General features: G+C 42.3%; 1 protein-coding gene across 7 annotated transcripts in view; it reads left to right on the forward strand.

The window, feature by feature from the left end:
• Nucleotides 1-24,061, forward strand: part of KCNT1 (potassium sodium-activated channel subfamily T member 1) — a 132,977-nt gene that overhangs the window by 85,523 nt on the left and 23,393 nt on the right. For all 7 annotated transcript variants that reach the window (XM_060757354.2, XM_060757350.2, XM_060757348.2 and 4 more), the window contains 13 exons: nucleotides 1,777-1,873; nucleotides 3,759-3,818; nucleotides 6,792-6,840; nucleotides 6,972-7,031; nucleotides 7,240-7,314; nucleotides 7,573-7,656; nucleotides 7,985-8,079; nucleotides 12,082-12,262; nucleotides 14,840-15,004; nucleotides 16,685-16,821; nucleotides 17,487-17,550; nucleotides 18,547-18,655; nucleotides 20,672-20,780. In XM_060757354.2, the coding sequence (XP_060613337.2) occupies nucleotides 1,777-1,873; nucleotides 3,759-3,818; nucleotides 6,792-6,840; nucleotides 6,972-7,031; nucleotides 7,240-7,314; nucleotides 7,573-7,656; nucleotides 7,985-8,079; nucleotides 12,082-12,262; nucleotides 14,840-15,004; nucleotides 16,685-16,821; nucleotides 17,487-17,550; nucleotides 18,547-18,655; nucleotides 20,672-20,780 (1,285 nt within the window). The remainder of the gene's footprint in view (nucleotides 1-1,776; nucleotides 1,874-3,758; nucleotides 3,819-6,791; nucleotides 6,841-6,971; nucleotides 7,032-7,239; nucleotides 7,315-7,572; nucleotides 7,657-7,984; nucleotides 8,080-12,081; nucleotides 12,263-14,839; nucleotides 15,005-16,684; nucleotides 16,822-17,486; nucleotides 17,551-18,546; nucleotides 18,656-20,671; nucleotides 20,781-24,061) is intronic.

Genomic DNA, 24,061 nt, shown 5'->3' on the forward strand with positions numbered 1-24,061 from the left:
TAAACCGACAAATAAATAAATGAATCAGTGTTGTAACAGTTAAATTTTTAAAAAATGGAACAGCAAAAGGTATTTTTTTGTTTTTGCTCCAAACACAGGTTGGTGGTGCCAATCTGCTTGATTCATGTTGTTGTTTTTTGGCATCTGACGGAAGTAATACAGCACTTAATGTGCCATGTGAATCATCTGTTTTTGCATGTTTCTGCTTATGAATTTGAACAATCGGTGGCAGTTGCTAATTAAACCGTATTCAGACTTGAAGTCTTTCGTTTCGCAGTGGCCAATCGAGAGTCGTGACTTCCAAGGAATAACACAATATTGCCATCTGCTGGCTACAAACATTCCAGCCCTTGTCAAAGGCTTTCATGGCCGGAATCACTGGGTTGCTGTGAATTTTTCGGGCTGTCTGGACATGTTCCAGAAGCATTCTCTCCTGATGTTTCACCCACATCTATGGCAGGCATTCTTAGAGGTTGTGAGGTCTGTTGGAAACTAGGCAAGTGGGGTTTATATATCTGTGGAATATCCAGGGTGGCAGTAAATAAAGAGCAACACTAAAAAAACAGAGGAATTCCAGACAGGAAACAATCAAGGCCAGCTAATACCTCCCAACAAAGGATTCACCCAGACAGAAGCAGCCAGGTTTTGAAACTGCCAGGCTATTCAATGCTTATCAAGCTGGCCAATGGCAACATTCACACTTGCCTCAAACAGACAAGATTTTTTTCCTCCCACCCTGGACATCATTCCACTGATATGTAAACCCCACTTGCCTAATTTCCAACAGACCTCATGACCTCTGAGGATGCCTGCCATAGATGCAGGCGAAACATCAGGAGAGAATGCTTCTGGAACATGGCCAGACAGCCTGGTAAACTCTCATCCGTTGCACTGACCAGATTGCTGTGTGTACCTTCCAATTTTCATAAGAAGTAGATATCTTGCTTCATTCCTTTGGGGGGAATTTTTATTTCTAATATTTACAGATTTGGCTTTTGGTGGAACCTCAAACTGTTAATGGAAGCAGGAGCCTGTCTGTGGAAGTGGACACCCCAGCTACATACACATTTTCACTTTTATTATGTATATAGATTATTATTTCTTACTTTCCTCCCTTAAATAAGACTCAATGCAGCTCTTAATATTAAAAGCAATGCCAATATTGTGGGAAGGCATTAACTGAGTGGTAGGAACAGTGAACAGTTTAGTACACTTTTTCCATGTTTTTTTATAATTAAGTAAAGGCAAAGATAAAGGTTTTCCCCTGACATTAAGTCTAGTCGTGTCCGACTCTGGGGGTTGGTGCTCATCTCCATTTCTAAGCCAAAGAGCCGGCATTGTCTGTAGATACCTCCAAGGTCATGTAGCCAGCATGACTGCATGAGGCGCCGCTACATTCCTGCAGAAGTGGTACCTATTGATCTACTCACATTTGCATGTTTTCTGACTGCTAGGTTGGCAGAAGCTGGGGCCAACACCCTGCTCCTCGGATTCAAACCACCGACCTATCAGTCAGCAAGTTCAGCAGCTCAGTGGTTTAACCCGCTACACCACTGGGGGCTCAATTTTTATGATCAGGAAATGACATTTATAACTCAGAAACAAAATCATAATGTTACATAGTATAATTCTATAGTCTGGTTGCCTTTTATCTGTATCAGTTGAGCTGTGATGGTGAACCATGTTGATGCTTTAGGCTCCATTTTGGTGTTGAAACACAAATTTTAATGCCATGGTTGGCATTATTATCTCAACATTATTTTGTTGTTGCTGTAGGTCTGAGGATACGTCTCTTCAACTTCTCCCTGAAGCTCTTGACCTGCCTGCTTTACATCGTTCGCGTTCTCCTTGATGACCCAGAACGGATAGGATGGTAAGAGTCTGCCTTCATGCTGTGGCAAAGACATTCTGGAAGTTGTCACATTTCTCTTGTTGGTATCATAGCATGTTAGACATAATCCAAGAGATATTAGAACTATATATATATATTAATAGATATATCAACTGACTGCTTCTGTTCACATTGCTTAAGAAATGGCTTAGATGCCTTGGTATTAAGACGTAAACCAAAAGATCTTCAACAATAACGTCTTTACAGAGTAGGAAATCTTCTGAAATCACAATAAGGCCCTCTAGGATTCTCTGGAAAACCATACCACCTTCCCCATGATGCCATCATTTGAAGACTTCCCTGTTTTAAATATGAGTTTATTATGCCATTCTGAAAATTTAAATGCTTCTCTTAAGGTTTAGTTACAAGTAGTAAAAACTTGATACAGAGGTACGTCAACAAATGCAAGATACTCCACTTAGGCAAAAAGAAAATGAAATGCAAACATACAAAATGGGGGATGCGTGGCTCGAGAGCAGTACGTGTAAAAAAGATCTTGGAGTCCTCGTGGACAACAAGTTAAACATGAGCCAACAATGTGATGCGGCAGCAAAAAAAGCCAATGGGATTTTGGCCTGCATCAATAGGAGTCTAGTGTCTAGGTCCAGGGAAGTCATGCTCCCCATGCTCTATTCTGTCTTGTTTAGATGATATTGTGTCCAAATCTGGGCATCAAAATTGAAGGGAGATATTGACAAGCTGGAATGTGTCCAGAGGAGGGTGACTAAAATGATCAAGGATCAGGAGAACAAGCCCTATGAGGAGCGGCTTTAAGAGCAGGCATGTTTAGCCTGAAGAAGAGAAGGCTGAGAGGAGACGTGATAGCAATGTATAAATATATGAGAGAAAGTCATAGGGTGGAGGGAACAAACTTGTTTTCTGCTGCTCTGGAGACTAGGATACTGAATAATGGCTTCAAACTACAAGAAAGGAGATATGATCTGAACATTAGGAAGAACTACCTGACTGTGAGAGATGTTCAGCAGTGGAACTCTCTGCCCCAGAGTGTGGTAGAGGCTCCTTCTTTGGAAGCTTTTAAACAGAGGCTGGATGGCCATCTGTCGGGGGTGCTTTGAATGCAATTTTCCTGCCTCTTGGCAGGGGATTGGACTGGATAGCCCACGTGGTCTCTTCCAACTCTATGATTCTATGATTTTGGACCACATCCTTTTGACCATCCCTTCCAAGCACTTTTCTGAAACTGAATTTAGCCTTTGGACTTCCTGTGGTCCTTCACAATTGATGTTACCAAATTGGGAGATGGCTAGTAACGCCTACGTGTCCTTCTATATTAATCTCCCCAATCTATAAAGAGAGAAGCTCCAAATGTATATTTTTGTTAACACTAATTCCTTCTCCTTCACTGTAGTTGTTGCACCCTTGTTTGGGTGGAAGTTGTGGGTGTTTTCACAGGTGACTCCCGTGACAAATTTTAATTTGGGCTTCAAGTTAACTCTCCATGGTCCTAAATTGGTTCAGCACCATGGATAGCTCCCGTATGGCTAGCAAAAACCAGGAATTGATTCACTGTTCCAGCTGTCTTTGCATTTTGTTTGTGTGCCATTTCCCCTGTCAATTCTCCTCCAATTTGCTCTGATGATTGTAATTGAACTGGATAGTAATGTGGCAATGTGATGAACACAGCTCTTCGGTAACAGGTTTGGCCAAGTCAATGGTGAGATGAAACGCTCGATTAAGCTGCTTTATACATTCTTGTTATGGAAATTATTGCAGTTCTTCGAACACGGTTTCTTTGCTACTTGGCTGTATTGAGCAGGAGACAGCGGACCGTCTCCAACATTGATTGCTTCTTATAGTTTTGTACAAACTGAATGGTATTATATTTCTTTTTCCCTCTACCTCTCAGTTGGGAATGTGAAAAACACAACTATTCAACCTTCAACCAATCATCTTCAGAAATCAATTGGTAAGCAGCTTCTTCACTTTTGGTGGATTCATCCATGCAGTTTGTTTACATGGTCATTTTCATGTTATTTTAAGGTAGGATGAAGATAGAGGTGCAAGTTTAGATGTCCCCACTTTCCAAAATGTATTCTCTGGATTTAGGAAAGTAGAACTTGAGGAGAAAGCTGTATTGAATCCTCTTGCTATTAATGCTTAAATCTCCCCTTCCAGTTTCTGTCTTAATCTGTATTTTTCCAGAAGCAGTTGATGACGTCCAAGTTCACCAGGGCAATGAATTCATTGGCTTTTACTTTGAACTTCAAGCAAGTATCCTAGGTCCTGACCTTATTTAGAGATAGGATTCAGCACCTTGAATAACTCTGGAAGCTTTGAAGGATTTGAAGCTTTGAAGCTTTTGGAGGATATAAAGCTGTCAAATATGATGATTTAATAGAACTAACCAAAGTGAGTCCTCTCGGGGAGATAGGGCGGCATAGAAAAAATTCTCATTATTATTACTAGATTGGGTTATTTGAAAAAGTAAATTTTTACAAAATGAATAAGGTTGTGGGTGAACTACAACTCACACCATGCCAGGTTAACCCCGAAAACTCCATCAGTACATACAGTTTGTTATCTTGGGCAAGTATGTGTATATATAGATTAGAAAGTGCTGAGCCTAGATCATCATCATCGGATTGCTTTCAAGGCCCATGACAGTATTTTATAATCAGCATGTAAGTGAATGCAATATTAGATTGAATTGGAAAGCTGACATAAAACAATGCAGTATTTGATGGATGATAGTAAAGTGATATTTCATAGCTGTCACTCATCAAAATCAAAACACTGATAGAAGGCATTCCGGTCTAAAGCTTCCAAATCTGAAGATGATAACATTCTATTTAAAATTCAGATGAGAACTTTTAGCATTTATACATATTCAGTTCAAACCTTGAGGGATTTTCCATGTTGCCAAGTTGCATTTGAATTCTACAATAGAAGACCCAAGGGAACAAGCTGAAACAAGCTCACCCATTGGTTTCAATGTGAAAGAATCAAAGGAGAACCAATAGATCACTGAACTGTTATTAAAATCATCAAATCCGGAGTAAGAAAAGAACTGAGTAATGTTGAGGACAGATTACATCCTCTTAGATGGTGTCATCTCAATAATGATGATGATAGTATACTTTATTTATATAATGTTCGTTTGTGGGATTAACAGAACTGAAAAACCACTGGATGAATTGACACCAAATTTGGCAGCAAAACACATTCTAATGTCTTTCAAACAAAAAAATGTAAAAAAATGAAGGGGAAATGACTTAAAAACTCCCCAAAAAGAAAAATGCCTTACAGAGCATGCACAAAAGCCCCTCTCCCCATTGCGCGAGAAGAATGAAACACCAACCATTGTGAGGGAAGAGAAGCCTCACCATGGAGTCCCTTTTCATGCAGGAAGGCAGAGTTCTTTTTCTTTTGGGGAGGGGACGGATTGAGGAAAGGAAAGAGGGAAGGAAGAAGGCCTGGCCCAACGGAGGGGTGGGGGCTTGGCGAGGCAAGCCCCGGCAGCAGCTGGAGCCACCGCAGTGGCTCCATGAGGCCCACGTGGCTACCAGGCAACTCTTCCTCCAAGACCAGAGGATTGCAAGGCAAGCCTGACTGCAGCCAGCAGGAAACCTTTGGTGGGAGGAGTTCCCTAGCCCAGATTGCTTCATGTCTGCAAATCCTCTGTTTTCTGAGGGCCACAGCAATGCGCAGCCGGGTACAGCTAGTATAATAATAATAATAATAATAATAATAATTTGTTATCTGCCTCTCCTAATGGCTCAAGATGGGATATAACAAAATCAGGATAGATTTTATATTATTAACGTATTTGTTAATTGTACAATTTTTTGGCTATATTGTAGGAGTGGGCAATGTTGTGAAGGCCTTACATCCAACAACAAACAAGACATGTTGTGAGTGGATTAAATGGAGGTTTCTGGATATGGAATGTTTAGATTGGATTTGGCTTTGAAAAAGAGACACAGTATAGCTGGGAATGCAGGAAGACATTTGCAGATTGCTGGACAGTGATTGTTCATTTTCAGTGCTGGGTTGAAATGCTCCAGATTGCATGTTTTTGAATGCTGCGATGCTTGGAAGCCAGTCCAGAAAGCATACATGAATGCAAAGCCTAATATAAAATGTATTAGTTCATACATATATTTTTCAAGAAAGTGTTCTTTAAAATATCAACAAACCTTAGTATCATTGTTAATGATAAAAGGTGACAATTTCCTTGTAATGTAAGAAAGAAAAATAACCTTAAGTATTGTTCCCAGTAAAAACTCCATTGTAATTCATGCAATAACTTCATAGTGGCCTTCAAGTTAGTGGATTTTTCAGTCTTAGTGGAGTTATTGTATATGCATTTGTTATACCTTTTCCTGCCACCTTGTGTCCAGAATGGCAAATTGTATGGTTTGATTTATCAGTAATAATAATGAGGAGGAGGAGGAGGATTTAAAGATTGAACTGCAAAGACTCTGGCACAAGCCAGTCAAGATGGCCCCAGTGGTGATCGGCACACTGAGTGTAGTGCCTCAAGACCTTGGCCTGCACTTAAACACAATCGGCGCTAACAAAATTACCACCTGCCAACTGCAGAAGCCCACCTTTCTGGGATCTACACGCATTATTCGCCGATACATCACACAGTCCTAGACACTTGGGAAGTGTCTGACAGGTGATCCAATACAACAGCCAGCAGAGTGTCTGCTGTGGACTCATCTTGTTGTGTTTCAAATAATAATAATAATAATAATAATAATAATAATAATATCCAGTAAGACAGACTTGAACATTAAAAATAAGCCAACAATTATACCCTTGACCATCAAGTGTCATTTTCACTCCATGGATAGCCGAAAACCTGAATTAAAACTCAAAAATCAGATTTCCCAAATTAAGAGTTTCTTCTTTTTCCCTCATGTGTTTTCTACAGGGATCCAATCATATGGGTCGACCGAAACAAACCATTATGGGCAATACAAGTAAGTAAAGAATAAAAGCAACCAGAGGAGGGACCACCAAGTTAATCATTGTGGGTTCAACCTTTGCAGAATCCTCCGTTTGTGATTCCTGTTGGCATTAAATCGCTTCCTCCATTTCTCTCTCCTTCCAGGTCAGCGTGGCCATCATTAGCTTTTTGGAGACCATGCTTCTGATCTATCTCAGCTACAAGGTGAGGAGAAGGTCTGGAAGGTGGGAAAATAGGCACTGACCTACAAAACTTAAGAGAACCTGATGGGAACTGTAGTCCATACAGATCTGGAAACTGTCACACTTGAAACAACGGACTATTTTTGCTCTACATAGCAGCTTTGAGTCTTGTTTAAGAGAGGGAGGCAGAACAACAACAACGTCCACTTTATTCTCTTTTCTTCTTGTAGGGAAACATTTGGGAGCAGATTTTCCGTGTCTCCTTCATCCTCGAAATGATCAACACTGTGCCCTTTATTATCACAGTGAGTTTGTGGGATGGTTTGTGTGCCTCTCACACATCCGTAATGTGCTCTGTCTATGTCTATGCACTTGGCTTTCAGGAAATAACACTTTCCAAAAAAAATTCAAATATTGTTCCGTAGTGCAATTGATCAAATACGTCTGCACTGGCTTAGATTAACCAATAGTGCCAAAACAGAATTATAATTGTGTTTATGTGTCTGTTTTTGTAAGGCGACTGAACCCAAATAAGGCAAATAACTAAGCTTTGTTGTTTTCAGATCTTTTGGCCGCCTTTGCGGAACCTGTTTATTCCTGTGTTCTTGAATTGCTGGCTGGCAAAGTATGCCTTGGAAAACATGATCGTAAGTCACCGGAGATGCCTTTCAACACTCTCTTAGTCTACACATCATTTATTTTCTTTTTCTAGGCTTCAAAATACGATGGTCATTATTGGTGGGCACACATACACATGAAAACATCCCAAGGCACCCTTGTAAACGCAAATTCATTGCATTTGTATCCCATATCTATAGATTCATCAAGTTACCAAATGTAGACTGTGATATAAAAACTCACCGGTGTTGTGTTGCTCAAAGTCCAACATTTCCACCCCTATTTACAATCTTTTGACAACTTTTTTTGGACATCTACATTATGAACTGCATACATTTTTATCTCCTTCCTCTCCAGAATGACCTACACCGAGCGATACAAAGAACACAGTCTGCTATGTTCAACCAGGTGCTCATCTTGATCTGTACTTTACTTTGTCTCCTTTTCACTGGGTAAGCTCTTGCTCGGTTGATCTTTATATTTTAAGGTGGGGGGGGGGGTCTGTAGACATTGCATAGCTTATTATAGGGTCAGTGGGTGGTTTCCGTTCCAGGGAGTTGTTGAATCTGGGAGGTTATGTATGTTTGTTATGAAACGTTGTGTGTTCAATAAGTCACCGATTGGCTGAGAAAGGCGGTATACAAATACAGTAAATAAATATAAATAAATAAATAAACAATATATTAATATCTACACACATAATAAAAGTAAAAATATGTATGCATGTGTGTGGCTGAGGTGTCCACTTGCACAAACAAGTTCCCACTTCCACAAATAGCTTTAGCTCCCACTACTCAGGAGACACCAATGGCCCTCTCTCCAATGACATTGCAGGTTATAGCGAGCTCCATGAACATATAAACAGCCCTGCCAATGTCCTCCACAAACACTATACTGCCCAACAACCAAGTGAAGGCTTTCATATGGGCACCATAACATCCTAGATTTTATGTGTTTCCACAGACATCCCAGTGTTTCTTACTCTCTCCATTGGTGTGGAATTTGCATGGCCCCGCCCATTGCCTCTCTCATAACCCTTTCCTATTCATTTCTATGGCACACAGCAAATAGAGGAAATGATCAGCAACTGAACATACTAGAGAGGTTTGGTGAGAATTCACCATGATTTATAGGAGTTGTAGGTCCTGGGATGCATAGTACACCTGCAGTCTAAGAGCACTCTGAAGTCCACCAACGATGGACCTGGAACTAACTTGGCACACAGAACTTCATGATCAACAAAATATTCTAGAGGTCTTTTGGAGAGATTTACAGGAGTTGTAGTTCACCTACATCTAGAGCGCACTGTGAACCCAAACAATGATGGATCTGAACCAAACCTTTCTCTGCATCTATCCCTTGGCTTCCTTTCTTTCACCAAAATGTTTTAGACTGGATTTTTTAAAGCTTTTCAGAACATTTTTTTCATTGCAATCTAATTTCCAGGTGAATGAATTGCTTTAAAAAAATAAGTAAGTCTCCCTAATGAGGTGGTTTCCATAGTCATTAAAAAATAAGCATACGAGGGTGTGGATAGGTTTCCCCCTATCTAATGCTACTGATAAAAAAGACTTTATATAAGAATAGTCTGGGTCACAGAGGAGAGCTGACAGACTGGTCAGAATTTGCCTTCTGGCTCGATTTATTTGGAGGCTCCAACTCTTGCTGCTGAAGTTTCCCATTTGCCAAATGAACTGTGTAAATTTTCTGCTAATTAGAAACTCTCAGCATCCAAATGTATCTCATTAGCCTCTCGCTAATACATCTTGTGCTACATTCAAAATAAGCACAGACATCAAAAGATGTTCTAAGCAAAGGAGGAGGAAGCAAATCCAGTTTATGGCAAACCCATACATTTCATGGGGGTTTCTTAGCAAGGAATAGTCAGAGAGGGTTTGGCCAGTTCCTCTAAAGTAGTGTTTCTTAACCTTCCTAATGCCACAACCACATAATACAGTTCCTCATGTTGTGGTGACCCCCAACCATAACATTATTTTCATTGCTACTGTTATTTTGCTACTGTTATGAATTTTCATGTAAATATCTGATATGCAGGATGTATTTTCATTCACTGGACCAAATTTGGCACAAATACCCGATATACCCAAATTTGTAGACGGGTGGAGTTTGAGGGAAATAGACCTTGACATTTGGGAATTGTAGTTGATGGGATTTATAGTTCGCTTACAATCAAAGAGCATTCTGAACCCCTCCAACGATAGAATTGAGCCAAACTTCCCACACATAACCCCCATGCCTTGAAGAGACTTGCTGGCATTATTCTTGCTCCAGCCTTGCACGCTCTCCCTCGCCCACTCATATGCGCCACGGGGCCATGCACCAAGCACATCTGCTCTCCCCTCCCCTCTTGGAGACTCAGAAACAGCCCTCCCCTTGGTTGAGAGGCCAGTTGAGAGGCCAGCCAATCACAGCAGGAGGAGGGCTTTTGGTAGGAGGATTCGCTGTCTGTTTCCAAAAAGGAAGGGAAGGACAGGTGGAGAGATCTTCGGCCTTCTCTGCCAAAGGGGTTCCTAAGACCATCAGAATTAAATGTTTTCTTATGGTCTTTGGTGACCCCTCTGAAATCAGCACGTGACCTACTCAGGGGTCCCGAGCCCCAGGTTGAGAAACGCTTTGGTAGGGGAACAAGTTGTCTTTCTTTCAAGAGTCAGATTATGAAAGTCAACATCAAAAAGTCTGCTTTGACTGACGTGCAGGTTTCCACATTTGTAAGCATTGAGGGTACTTCCAAAGACAGGCCAATGGCTTCAATTTTTCTGAGAGTCAAGGAATACCATTCTGAAATAAAATGATCTGCAATAGGTTTGCATTAAGGTCACAATACATTGGGAAGGACTTGAAGGCACACGACAGAAACCACACCTGGAATTAAGCATATATAACTGATCCATGTTCACACTCACTTTGTAATCACAATGTTCCTGTCCCCTTCCTTCCGGCATTGTCTAGCATAACAATCAGAAGCAGGATCCCTGTTGCAATTTCTTCCTGCACCACACAGAATTGAGGTGCAAAGATTAGTCTGTTGAATCCCGATCAACAATAGTCTGTTGTCCGATAAACCAGAATTGTGGGGATCGGAATTGCTGGGAGATGATTCTTAGTTAAGTATGGAAAACTAAGTAGCCAGTCTAGGATCTGACAGCTATTGTAATTTTTGTGCTTTTTAAGTGCTGGTACCACCTGTTGGTTGGAGTACAAAAAAAGCAGTCCTCCCTGTGGCATTATATTCTTCTCTCCTCCTGCCAATCCATGGGCAATCAACCACCCTACCTTCCCTTGTCCTCTTACATTAGCCTCCAGTCCTTTTCCGCATGCTCTGTGTCCTTGGCCTTGAGTCCAAGTCTTATAGAAATAGATTCCGATATTTTCTGGTGGCATTGACTTTAGTTGCCACCAACGACGGAAAGTGGGAATGAATCACCGCCTGCCTTCATTGCCGACACTCTTGAGTCCTATGAATGCTTTCTGCAGTGGCCTTCATGAGAGTCTACTTACCCATTGAAAAAGACCTGGACTTATCCAAGAGCCATTCAAGCAGACTCTCAATATCTCCACATGTTTGCAGCTGAACCTGCTAGTGCTATTGTTTGGTTGGGTTCAAAGAACTCACACTGTGGAAAAAAACCCTAAAGCAATGGCGCATTTCTTGATAGCTTTGTTATACATTCTAAATGGAAATGATAAAAAAATCAATCTCTGCCTCTGTGTGAGTGCTTTAAATTATTTGGGAGTCTGACTTAAATTAGAAGTAAGCAAAACATCCTCCAGTTGGAATCCCCCTTTACTACTGTGTCTCTTCTTTCTGAATGTGTGCTCATCTGTTTCAAGAACGCCTCATCCAAGTCCTCCATCTGGTTTGGAGTAGACCCCCATAATGATATCCCTGTTGTTTCTTTCCCCATTAATTTCTACCTAACTACTGTCAACTTGGCTTCTAAGATTTAAATAATGGATCTTGTCACAGAAGCTTGACATTTAATATGCATCCCCCTTTCTTGTCTGGTTTCTTTCTCGTAAATAGGTTGTATTCCTCAGTTACATTCCAATAATCAGACTCATCCCACCAGGTTTCAGTGATGCTGATTATATCATTCTGGTTTTGTTGTATTTAGAGTTCAAGTTCATCTTGTTTAATTCATAAAGCATGTGTTGGAAAAAACTATGGATAAAAATAATTAAAATCTGTTGCGGTTCGGCCAGAGTCTGAAGATGAGGGGATTGTTCAATCAGAGGTTGTGAGGACTGATGGGCTTTCCAGTGTGGGAAGTGAAGGGATTTTAGATCATGATTCTGTCTGGGAGAATGGGTCTGTGCCTGGTGAGAAAAAAACAGCTTCAGGACAGAGCGGAGATGCTGTGGCATCAGAAGGCAGGGAAGACTTTCTTGTCTTTTTCATGGTGAGTAACTGTACCTCTGACTTGTACCTCCAGAACCTGCGGCATCCAGCACTTAGAAAGAGCCGGTGAAAACCTCACACTCTTCAAGTCCTTTTATTTCTGCATTGTCACTTTCTCGACCGTCGGCTATGGTGACGTCACCCCCAAAATATGGCCCTCCCAGCTGTTGGTTGTGATCATGATCTGCGTTGCCTTGGTTGTATTACCCCTCCAGGTACGGAATACGTTTTATATGGTTATGGAGGTACTGAATGAACCAGAAATCTATACGTATAATATAAGTAGAAATATGTATATGTGTGTGGCATGGCTGTGGTGTCCACTTATACAGACAAGCTCCTGCCTCTGCCAACGGCTATAGCTCCCACTACTCAGGGGACTGACTCATTATAGTGGGAGTTGTAGTTTACCCTACAGCCAGAGAGCACACTGAACTCCACCAATGGAGTTCATCAGAGTTAACCTGGGGTGATGTGAGTTGTAGTTCACCCACAACTTATGCATTTTGTACAGATTTGAAAAATGACTTTTTCAAATAACCCGGGCAATGCCAGGTCACCAAGCTAATAAGATATAATTATAGTATTAAAACAGTGAAAGGACAGAATCCATCCTGCTCCTCTGCATCTCCTGATTGGGTACATCTACACTGTAGAAGTAATATAGTTTGACACCACTTTAATTACCATGACGAAGCCCCCGGTGGCACAGTGGGTTAAACCCCTGTGCCAGCAGGACTGAAGACCAACAGGTCACAGGTTCAAATCCGGGGAGAGGCGGATGAGCTCCCTCTATCAGCTCCAGCTCCTCATAGGGGGACATGAGAGAAGCCTCCCACAAGGATGATAAAAACATCAAACCATCCAGGCATCCCCTGGGCAACATCCTTGCAGACGGCCAATCCTCTCACACCAGAAGCAATTTGCAGTTTCTCAAATCGCTCCTGACACGACAAAAAAAAATTGCCATGACTCAATAATATGGAATCATGGGAGTTTTACAAAGTCTCTTGCCTTCTTTGCCAAAGAGTTCTGGTGACTCACCAAAGTATAAAACCTATGATTCTACAGCATTTAGCCATGGCAGTTCAAGTCACATCAAACTGAATTAATTATATGATGTAGAAGCACCAACAGATCAGCATCCCAAGGACCACAGCTGAATTGAAAAGTGCTTCTCAAAGCCTCAATCATCCTGTAATGTCAATGATACCATCTACTTCCTTGTTTCCACTGAGGCGAGACATAATTCCTCCTAGCAATGCTATTCTTGCGAGTTATCTTCATCATTATACAGGCATAATTTGGTTCAAATTCATCTTTAAGACCCATAGGGTTTTACAAAAGACTTGTACTTGATGAAGCATGACCATTCCTGGAATAGTTTTGGGAATCAACCTATCCACCTGTGTTTTTGGGCACTCCTTGAGGGTCTAGCTATAGGGACCCTTCATGATCTGCCCTCACTTTTCAAGTTTTACCAGAAAGAAATCCCATTATGAGTCTGTCAACAGATAACTTTCTACAGGACTATTAACTTGAGCTGCTAAAATCTCACACAGTTCTTTTCAAAAGAAGCCATCCCATGGGGCTCAATGTTCAGCTTTCATTTAGCATTTTTTGTTCAATTGCCAATGATACAACTGAGAGCCCAGAACTGAAAAGCCTTGATAAGTCAGCTTAATATTGGAGGCTGTTCCTGAGATGATGGGCTCCCACCAAAGAACGGTGCCCTTCGCTGCCCAGCTGGATGAATGAGAGCTGACCTTTCAAAGCTGACAAGCAAATGTTCCTGCTGGGATGCTTGGGGACTGCCAATATTTTTCTCCTAGCTATGTAAACTGTCACTGAACCATTGAGCTGTGGCTGGTTGATGCCTTGAGACTGGAAGAAAAAAAAATGAACCCACTGATTTATGTTTTTTATATCCCATTGGGCTTTTTGTTTACAGTACTGGATCTCCTGCCTGGAGCTCTTCGGTGGCCGATTTCTAAAGAAGAGAGAGCAAAAGACCAAAATATTTTGCTGCCTCCGACTAAAGATGAGACATTGCCTCATCAGACTGATTCTAAAAAGACGTTTAACTCTTAATGAAACTGAGGGCCCTTCCACACTGCCATATAACCCAGAAGATCAAGGCAAAAAAACCTCATAATATCTGCTTTGAACTGGGTTATCTGAGTCCACACTGCCATATATTCCAGTTCAAAGTGGATTTTAGACAGCTGTGTGGAAAGGGCCTGGGATTAAAGCTTCTCTACACAACTTTAAGACTTGCTGGGTTCCATAGCTTTCATACATTTTATGCAAGCTGAGTCAAACATATGCCATATTTGAGGGAAATAGGGAACAAATACTGCAGAAAACAGATAGGTTTCAAAGTGAAGAGTCTGCTAGTGATCAGAGAAAACTGCAGGCTGAGGAACTTGTTGTTTGGGATTCCGGTGCTAATTCCCAGGCAACAGAAAGAGAAGATTTTGGTTCCCTTGTGAAATTACCTTCAGCCGATGGGGAGTTTTCCTGACAAGCCAGATTAGGTCTGAGAATGGAGGGAGTGAAAAATAGACTAATTAGACATTCTGAGAGAATCCATGTGAAGTCCTTGAAGCCCAGGTATGTTCGGAATGATCTCATGGCCTCTTAGTTGGACTTTAAGTGGTGTTTACTCTGTGTCTCTGGAAGGAGACAACGTTGCCATAACGATAGCGTACCTATCTCGGCTGGTGGATTCTGAAAAGAGTTAGCCAAAAGTAACTTTCAAAGCTGAGTAATCTTACTCTCTTGTCATGCAGTTTGAAGAACTGGTGTATCTGTGGATGGAGCGTCAGAAGTCCGGGGGGAATTACAGCCGCCATCGCGCGCAGACAGAGAAGCATGTCGTCCTTTGTGTCAGTTCCCTCAAGATCGACCTCCTCATGGATTTCCTCAATGAATTTTACGCTCATCCTAGACTGCAGGTGAAAGCTAACCAACTTCTACTTGTATCCACTTTTCAGCTTCAAATCCTTGTAGGAGCTATTGTAAAGTCACAAAAGTGTGCAAGCTTCAGACATCTCCAAATTTATTTATCCAGTTAGGAACTAGAAAATTACAAAGGCCAGAAAACAAGTTCGTAAATCCAAAACAAGCTGTCCTCAGCCTCTAATGTTAGTAGAAAGCTAAACATGCCTAGCATTTTTTTTGAGATTTCTTTGCTTCTTTCCTACCTTTGCTAGTTTTGTTTTTACTGTTTTGTCTGATAAAGAATTCTGGAATGCTCCAAAGTCAGTTGTGTGTTTAATTTTAAACTTGTTTTAAAGTGGGGAGTGGGACACTCCTGTCCCACTTGAATTGTTGGCCTTCCATATCCATAGATTCTGCATCCACTGATGCAGTCATCCATAGCTGAAAAATATTGCCAAAAGATATACTAAAAAGCAAACTTTGATTTTGCCATTATAAGTGAGACACCATTCTACTACATCATTGTATATAATTGGGCATGAGCATCAATGGTGCAACCCGAGGTTGTGGACAAGACACTTGGAGAAACGAGGGCAACCATGTGCATCCTGGATCTCTGCTTATCCATGCTGATAAAGCAAGCCAGAGGGGGTTTGGTGGAGTGGGTGAAGGTGGTGGTTAATGCCTCCTTGCAGGAAGGCAAGATTCCAGTGGGCCTAAAAGAGGCCGTGATCAAACTGCTGTTGAAAAAACCATCACAGGATCCCACTCAACTTTTGGCCTGTTTCTAATCTCCCCTTTTTGAGCAAAGTCTTGGAAGGTGTGGTGGCCTCACAACTTCTGGTCTTCTTGGAATAAACTGAGTATCTAGATCTGTCAAAGTCTGGCTTTAGACGGGGTCATGGAACCGAGACAGCCTTAGTCTCTTTAGCAAATGATCTATGCAGAGAACTTGATAGGATGAGTGTGTCCCTGTTGGTCCTCTTGGACCTCTCAGCAACAATTCAAAGTGCTGGCTTTAGCCTATAAAGTCCTAAATAGCTCCAGCCCAGCTTACCTATTTGACAGTATCTCCCCCTATGAACCAGGCAAAGCATTAAGATCTACAGGGGAGGCCCATCTCTCAGTCCCATCCCCTTCACAGACATGATTGGTGGGAACAAGAGAAAGGGCCTTCTCTGTGGTGGCCCCTCAGCTGTGGAACTCTCTCCCCAGTGATATCAGCTTGCCCTCCTCCCTCCTGGTATTTCAGAAAAATGTAAACTCCTGGCTGTGTAAACAAGCGTTTGGCGAATAGAAATTAGAAACCGAAGTACAATAGACTCTTACAGACTGATGTAAGAAGTAATCTGGATGATAATTTTGGGATTGGTGCTACGTTTATATGTTTTACATGTTTTAATGTGTTTTAACTTGCATTTATATGTTTAACTGATTTTTATGGTTAATTGTATGTGTTTTGTTTCATCTTTATACATTTGCGGCATTGAATGCTTGCCAAAATTGGAACCTGCTCCGAGTCCCTTCAGGATGAGATGGAGCGGGGTAGAAATAAAGTAAATCAATAAATAAAATAAATGAATTTTGGTATCCATAGGAGTCCTGGAACCAGTGGATACCAAAGACCCTAACATACCTCCTATTATTTTAATATATTTCTACTTCATAGTTCCATTTTTGTCTTTCTCTTTCAGGATTACTATGTGGTAATCCTCTGCCCGACGGAGATGGATATTCAAGTGCGGCGGGTGCTACAGATCCCTCTGTGGTCTCAGCGAGTGATTTATCTCCAAGGATCTGCCTTGAAGGATCAGGATCTCCTGAGGGCAAAGTGAGTTGGAAAATACATGGAAGCAGGTTCAGCAGAACAGGGAGGCAAGGAGCGGCTCAATTGGGACCTCTTAGCATATCACTGTGTGCTTTGGAGTACATAACCAAAGCTAAAATCTTTCTCTAACAACTCAAGTTCAACCAGGAGAGAAAAACGATATAAGGTGCACCTACACTATAGAATTATAATATAGAACTAGGAGCTCCCGGGTCCGCAGTAGGTTTAACTGCTGAGCTGCTAAGCTTGTTGACCAAAAGGTTGCAGGTTCAAATCCGGAGAGTGGCGTGAGCTTCCGTTGTCAGCCCTAGCTTCTGCCAACCGAGCAGTTCGAAAACATGCAAATGTGAGTAGATCAATAGGTACCGCTCCGGTGGGAAGGTAACGGTGCTCCATGCAGTCATGCCAACCACATGACCTTGGAGGTGTCTATGGACAATGCCGGCTCTTCAGCTTAGAAATGAAGATGAGCACCACACCCCAGAGTCGGACACAACTGGACTTAATGTCAGGGGAAAACCTTTGCCTTTTTTACACTATAGAATTAATGAGGTTTGGCACCACTTTAACTGCCAGGGTTCAATGTTGTGGAATTCTAGGAACTGTCATTTTACGAGACCATTAGCATGCTCTGATAATTTCCCTGATGGCAACCTTTCTCATTTCAGGATGGACAATGGGGAAGCATGTTTCATTCTCAGCAGCCGCAACGAAGTGGACCGCACAGCCGCTGTAAGTCCAAAATAGTAGTGTTGTTTCAAATCTATCACTCTTCTTCATTCAAAATAGCTAATCCCTTTCTGGTGATACTGTATTTGTATCCTCATTGTATTTTGTTTAGTTTTATCTTGTTCCAGCCTTTTTGTAAGCCACCTTGAGCCAGGCTAGTGGTTTGGATCAGGACTCCAGAGACCATGAAGGCCACGGTCCAAACACGTTACCAAGAAAACCCTCAAAACCATTCAAAGTCCCTCTGTTTTGCATTGAAGGGTACTTGAGATATTATCCTCTCCCAAATTTCACCCATGGCTCTCATTTTCAGTCTGGTAAAAATACAGTCGTGATGTTGTTTGGGAAACGATAGTCCAAATGATAACTTTTCCAAGAACGGAAGTGATGAATAAGTACTCCTCCATCCTTTTTTTTAAAAGAGTATTTTTCAAAACATCATAAGGAACATGTACTGATTCATGTCCCTTTGGATTGGTTTGTACCTTCTCATTTCCTCTTCATTAAAAAAATACAAAAAGACTGCAAAAAAAAAAACTATGTGTGTTTCAAGATGCTCTGGCCTCATCTGTACTGCCACATAATGCAGTTTGGAACAGTACTATATGGTCAGTGTGGATCAGGCATGAGCAAACTTTGGCCCTCCAGGTGTTTTGGACTTCAACTCCCACAATTCCTAACAGCCTACTGGTTGAAGTCCAAAACACCTGGAGGGCCAAAGTTTGCCCATGCCTGGTGTAGACTCATATGCTGCAGTTTAACGGCATTGGACTGCATTATATGAGTCTACACTGACCATATAATATTATTTTTTATGTATCTCTAAACCATTGTCAGCCTGGCTGGCTTCAAGATCTGCTAGACTACAGCACCCATTCTTTTAAGGCTGGCTGTGGATGATGGAAGATGTACTCAGACACACCAAAGAAACTGAGAACAAGCTTGGTGTTGTTCCTACAAACAGATTTCTGGTAGTCATTTTCCTCTTTTTTTCTATAGGATCATCAAACCATCCTCAGGGCTTGGGCAGTGAAAGACTTTGCTCCAAATTGCCCTCTATATGTTCAGATCTTGAAGCCTGAGAACAAGTTCCATGTCAAGTTTGCTGGTAAGTGTGTTGAGTTTCGTTTATCCTCCCCAGCTTGTCTCTTAGGTTGCTTGCCAAGATGGAGGAGGAGAAAATTGCCGAATTGCATCCTATATTGTAGTGGGACTCCAGGGAGTTCCAGAGCCACAGGGCCACCACCGTAAAGGCCTTCTCTCTTATTTCCACTAACCATACTTGTGACAGTGGTAGGACCCAGAGGAGGGCCTCTCCTGATGATCTCATGGCTCGTGTGGGCTGATAGGAAGCAATGCAGTCCCTCAGGTAGGCTGGGCCTGAACCATTTTGAACTTTATAGGGTAAAGCCAGCACCTTGAATTGCCCCTGGAAACAAACTGGAAGCCAGTATAGCTGTTTTAGGAGTGGAATAGTTCTATCCTTGTATCCCACTCCTGTAAGCAGTCTAGCTGCTGACCTTTGTACCAGTTGCAGTTTCTGAACACTCTTCTGGAGGCAGCCCCATGTAAAGCACGTTACAGCTGTCTAGTCTGGATGTGGTTAAAGCATGCATTACCATGGCCAGAACCGGCTTTTCAAGGTATGGGCACTGTTGGCATACAAGCTTTAACCAAGGGCCTTTAGGGTCAACGCTGAGTGCTGGAGGACCCCCAGGCGGTGAATCTGTGCCTTCAGGGGGAGTGTGACCCCATCCAGCACAATACCCTGAATATCCCTACAACTGATCAGTAGTATCTAAGTCTTGTGTGCATTCAAATCCATTTTTTCCTCCCAGTCCATGACAGCTGACAGGCACCGGTTGAGGTTGGGACAGCATCCTTGGCATCAGATAGAAATGAGTAATAGAGTTGGGTATCATCAGTGGACAGATGGCACCGAACTCCAAAAATCAGGATGATCTCTCCCAATGATTTCTGCAGATGTTAAACATGTGGGACAGAACTGAACCCTGCAGGACCCCACTGAGAGGTCTACAAGAACCAGAAAGGACACACTCCTCCTATCTAACTCTCTATGTAGATCATCCACCAAGGCGACCAATGATGTCTCAGTCCCGTAGCCAATCATGAAGCCAGACTGGGATGGATCTAGATAATCTGAGATGTAACCAAGGCATGGACCACCGTAGATAGATAGATAGATAGATAGATAGATAGATAGATAAGCCATTGAGCCTTATGGCTAAAGATAGTTCTGAATCTGGTATTAATCTAAAACGCTGAGCACTGCTCCCTTTTGTTTCCCTCTTCCTTGGTGACCCATATTGGATTGCAATGGCTTTGCCAGCTCCCGTTTCTCCCACAACCCAACAGTGTCTGTGTTTATTGCATCCCATTTCACTTTGTTTCCCTGTGTAGGTGTTTTTTATTCCTTTTCCTTTTATTTTTTTTAAATATCTTCCTATCAGCTGAAAACATGGACGACAGGGGACAAAAACATGATGCATTTTTCTCCCCTGTGTCTAATCGCCTTCGACAGGCTGCTTGAGAAGTTATAAGGATCTATCTCTGGGCTTCCCGGCGGGGACACAGCTTGTTGGATGGGCCCCTTGCTGGGCTGCATCTGCCAAAATGGCAAAAGAAAATCCAATTCAAAAGAAGCGGCTAATCGCTCAACTTATATAAGGCAGGGAAGTGACAACATCCGTCATCTTCTGGGAGCAACACTCAGCCTGAAAGGAGCCTTGCAACTGTGCAAAGCAAGGCTGTTACCAACGGGGACTGCAATTCCTAAATCTCTCAGCCAGGCTGTCTATGTATACTGGGAGTTGGAGTCCAAAAAAGTAACATTTCTGCTTTGGGGATCCCAATAATAATAATATCTCTCATGCCAGTTTCTTAAGCCACTCCTGACACACACAAAAACTATGCTGGAAGCTGCCTTGAGTTCCCTTGGGGAGATAGGGTGGGTTATAAACAAAGCATTATTATTATTATTATTATTATTATTATTATTATTATTGACTGTACTGAATGAAGTATATGTTTGTTGTTGATGTGGGTCACCTGACAATTCTCCGCGCTGCGTTGAAAGTCATAACCGGCCTCTTTTCCCTTTCAGATCATGTGGTCTGCGAAGAGGAGTGCAAGTACGCCATGTTGGCGCTCAACTGCGTTTGCCCGGCCACCTCCACTCTCATCACACTCCTTGTTCACACATCCCGAGGACAGTAAGTAACCGATTCACTCCTAACAGCCAAGTCAATGAGTGAGTCAAAGAGATTCTAGCTGCTAAAGTGTTCAACAGCCATGAGATGGTGCATCTACTTCCGCTTTTCATTCTAGGCATTGAATGAGCATCCAGGCTCTTCATGTACCATATGCTTTTGTTGATGATTCTGTGTATAATAATAATAATAATAATAATAATAATAATAATAATAATAGAGTTGGAATACACCTCATGGGCCATCCAGTCCAACCCCCTGCCAAGAAGCAGGAATATTGCATTCAAAGCACCCCTGACAGATGGCCATCTAGCCTCTGTTTAAAAAGCTCCAGAGAAGGAGCCTCCACCACACTCTGGGGCAGAGAGTTCCACTGCTGAATGGCTCTCAGAGTCAGGAAGTTCTTCCTCATGTTCAGGTGGAATCTCCTCTCTTGTAGTTTGAAGCCATTGTTCCATTGCGCCCTCGTCTCCAGGGAAGCAGAAAACAAGCTTGCTCCCTCCTCCCTGTGACTTCCTCTCACATATGTATACATGGTTATCATATCTCCTCTCAGCCTTCTCTTCTTCAGGCTAAATATGCCCAGCTCCTTAAGCTGCTCCTCATAGGGCTTGTTCTCCAGACCCTTGATCATTTTAGTCGCCCTCCTCTGGACACATTCCAGCTTGTCAACATCTCTCTTCAATTATGGTTCCCAGAATTGGACACAATATTCCAGGTGTGGTCTAACCAAGGCAGAATAGAGGGGTAGCATGACTTCCCTAGATCTAGACACTATGCTCCTATTGATGCAGGCCAAAATCCCATTAGCTTTTTTTGCCGCCACATCACATTGTTGGTTCATGTTTAACTTGTTGTCCACAAGGACTCCAAGATCTTTTTCACACGTAATGCTCTCAAGCCAGGCATTGTCCCCCATTCTACATCTTTGCATTTCATTTTTCCTAATAATACACTTTATTTATATTCCATCCTTCTCCCCTAGGGGAATCAGAGAGGATTACAGCTTTTAGAGCAGACCTAGGCAAACATTCAATGCCTTACAATCACATACAATGAGACACACAAACACAGACAAGGCAAAGACTTCTCCTTTCATTTCCGACGGTGCTAATCTCTGGCTCTGGGGGAGGTGCTCTTTCTCCATTTTCAAGCTGAGGAACCTGGTTGTCACCCCCTGTTCATGTGGCCAGCAAGACTGCTTGGAACATCTCTTTGCCTTTTTCTGCTGAAGCAGTATCTATCTATTTATCTACTCAAGTTTGCATTTTTGTGAACTGCTAGGTTGGCAGGAGCTAGGGTTAACAGCAGGAACTCACCCTGCCTTACGGATTCGAACTGCCGACCTTCAGATCAGCAGTTCAACAGCACAAAGGTTTAACTCATTGTGCCAATGCAAAATTTAGAATGAGGCTTCTTACTTGATTTACAAATGCCTTGAATTTATTCGGTTCTTGATCCAAATGCAGTAGAAGCATCTACTGGGATTTTGATTGATTTTTGATGGACCGATAGCCAAAATTAAAAGGATGTTCTCTTGAGGTCAAGCCATCCATCTGAAACTCAGACACAGGAGGAGGAAAATCTGGACTCCTTCTTGATGTTTGATTTGCCTGCTTTATCCTCATTGCTCCCCGTCACGCTTTGCAATGCAGCAATGAAGGCCTCTGGCAACTCGCCCCTGTTGTGGCTCACATAAAAAATATCATGGTAGGGTTACGGGCTTTTTCTCATTTCTCTGATGGCTAGGCTTTGAGTAAGGAGGCCAAGCAAATTATCTCCGAAGGACCCGCTTGATGGGCTTCAAGCCAACAGCTTACTTTATCTTTTGCTCGGCATTCAATCCATAAAGCTTCCTTTTGCTCAGGTTCAGGAAGGATGCACAAAAGGCCCTGCTGAGTCCGATAAAAGCCCTGCTAAATCTGCAACCCCAACACCTAAAGTGGCAATTCAGAAGCATGTGACAGACTTAGAGGCAGCAGCCCTTCACAGAATCATAGAATTGGAAGAGAACTCTTGGGACATCCAGTCCAACCCCTTTCTGCCAAGAAGCAGGAAAATTGCATTCAAAACATCCCCGACAGATGGCAATCCAGCCTTTGTTTAAAAGCTCCAAAGAAGGAGCCTCCACCACACTCTGGGGTAGAGAGTTCCACTGCTGAACAGCTCTCACAGTCAGGAAGTTCTACCTCATGTTCAGGTGCAATCTCCTTTCCTGTAGTTTGAAGTCATTGTTCAATTTCATCCTAGTTTCCAGGGCAGCAGTAAACAAGCCTGCTTCCTCCTCCCCAGGACGTCCCCTCACATATTGATACATGACCCTCATCATGTCTCCTCTCTACCTTCTCTTCTGCAGGTTAAGCATGCCCAGCTCTTTAAGCCGCTCCTCATAGGGCTTGTTCTCCAGACCCTTGATCCTTTTAGTTGCCTTTCTCTGGACACCTTCCCACTTAGAGTCAACATCTCCCAAGTGTGGTGCCCAGAATAGGGCACAGTGTGATTCCAGATAAAGTGGTCTGACCAAAGCAGAATAGAGGGGTAGCAAGATTTCCCTGGATCTGGACACTAGACTCCTATTGATGCAGGCCAAAATCCCATTGACTTTTTAGCTGACTCTCTGGCAAACAAACTAGTCACGTTTGGGTTAAGCAAAACTACGGATAGGTCTGTAGGTCCCCAGGTGTTTTAGCCTACAACTTCCAGAAATCCCAGCCAGTTTACTAGTTCTTAGGAGTTGAAGGCCAAAACATCTGGGGACCTACAGTTTGAGAACTACTGGGTCAGGTGGATTTGTCATGACTGTGATACTATTTAATGCTATATCCTTATGCGTGGCTATTGTAAATAGTTGTCTTATAGCCTTAGGCATCTAACTTCATGACTATAGTTTCCATTTTGATTAATGCTTAAGCCAAAGGACAGAAAATCTTGAACTATTTTGATATCTTCAACTTTCACATTCAAAATTATACAAATCACCAGCAATCATGATGTCTGCTTTCTTAATATGTGGCTGCAGGCTTGCTTTTACCATTTCTTCTAGGACTTGTTCCAAGCCTTTGCTATTTTCTGCAAGGAATATGATGTGTCATTCATCCATCTTAGATTGTTGTTCTTCCTCCAGTTTTCATTCTTCCTTCCTTTATGTTTGACCCACTGAATCCATCAAACAGAATGACGTGTTGTTGACTCACCATTCAATAACTGCTTTAATATGTCAATTCTACTTTTGGGCTAACCAACAGGATTTTATGTCCTCAGACATTTCTACTTCATTTCGTTGA

Source organism: Anolis sagrei, chromosome 11 (genome assembly GCF_037176765.1).
Source record: "Anolis sagrei isolate rAnoSag1 chromosome 11, rAnoSag1.mat, whole genome shotgun sequence".
NCBI lineage: Eukaryota > Metazoa > Chordata > Lepidosauria > Squamata > Dactyloidae > Anolis > Anolis sagrei.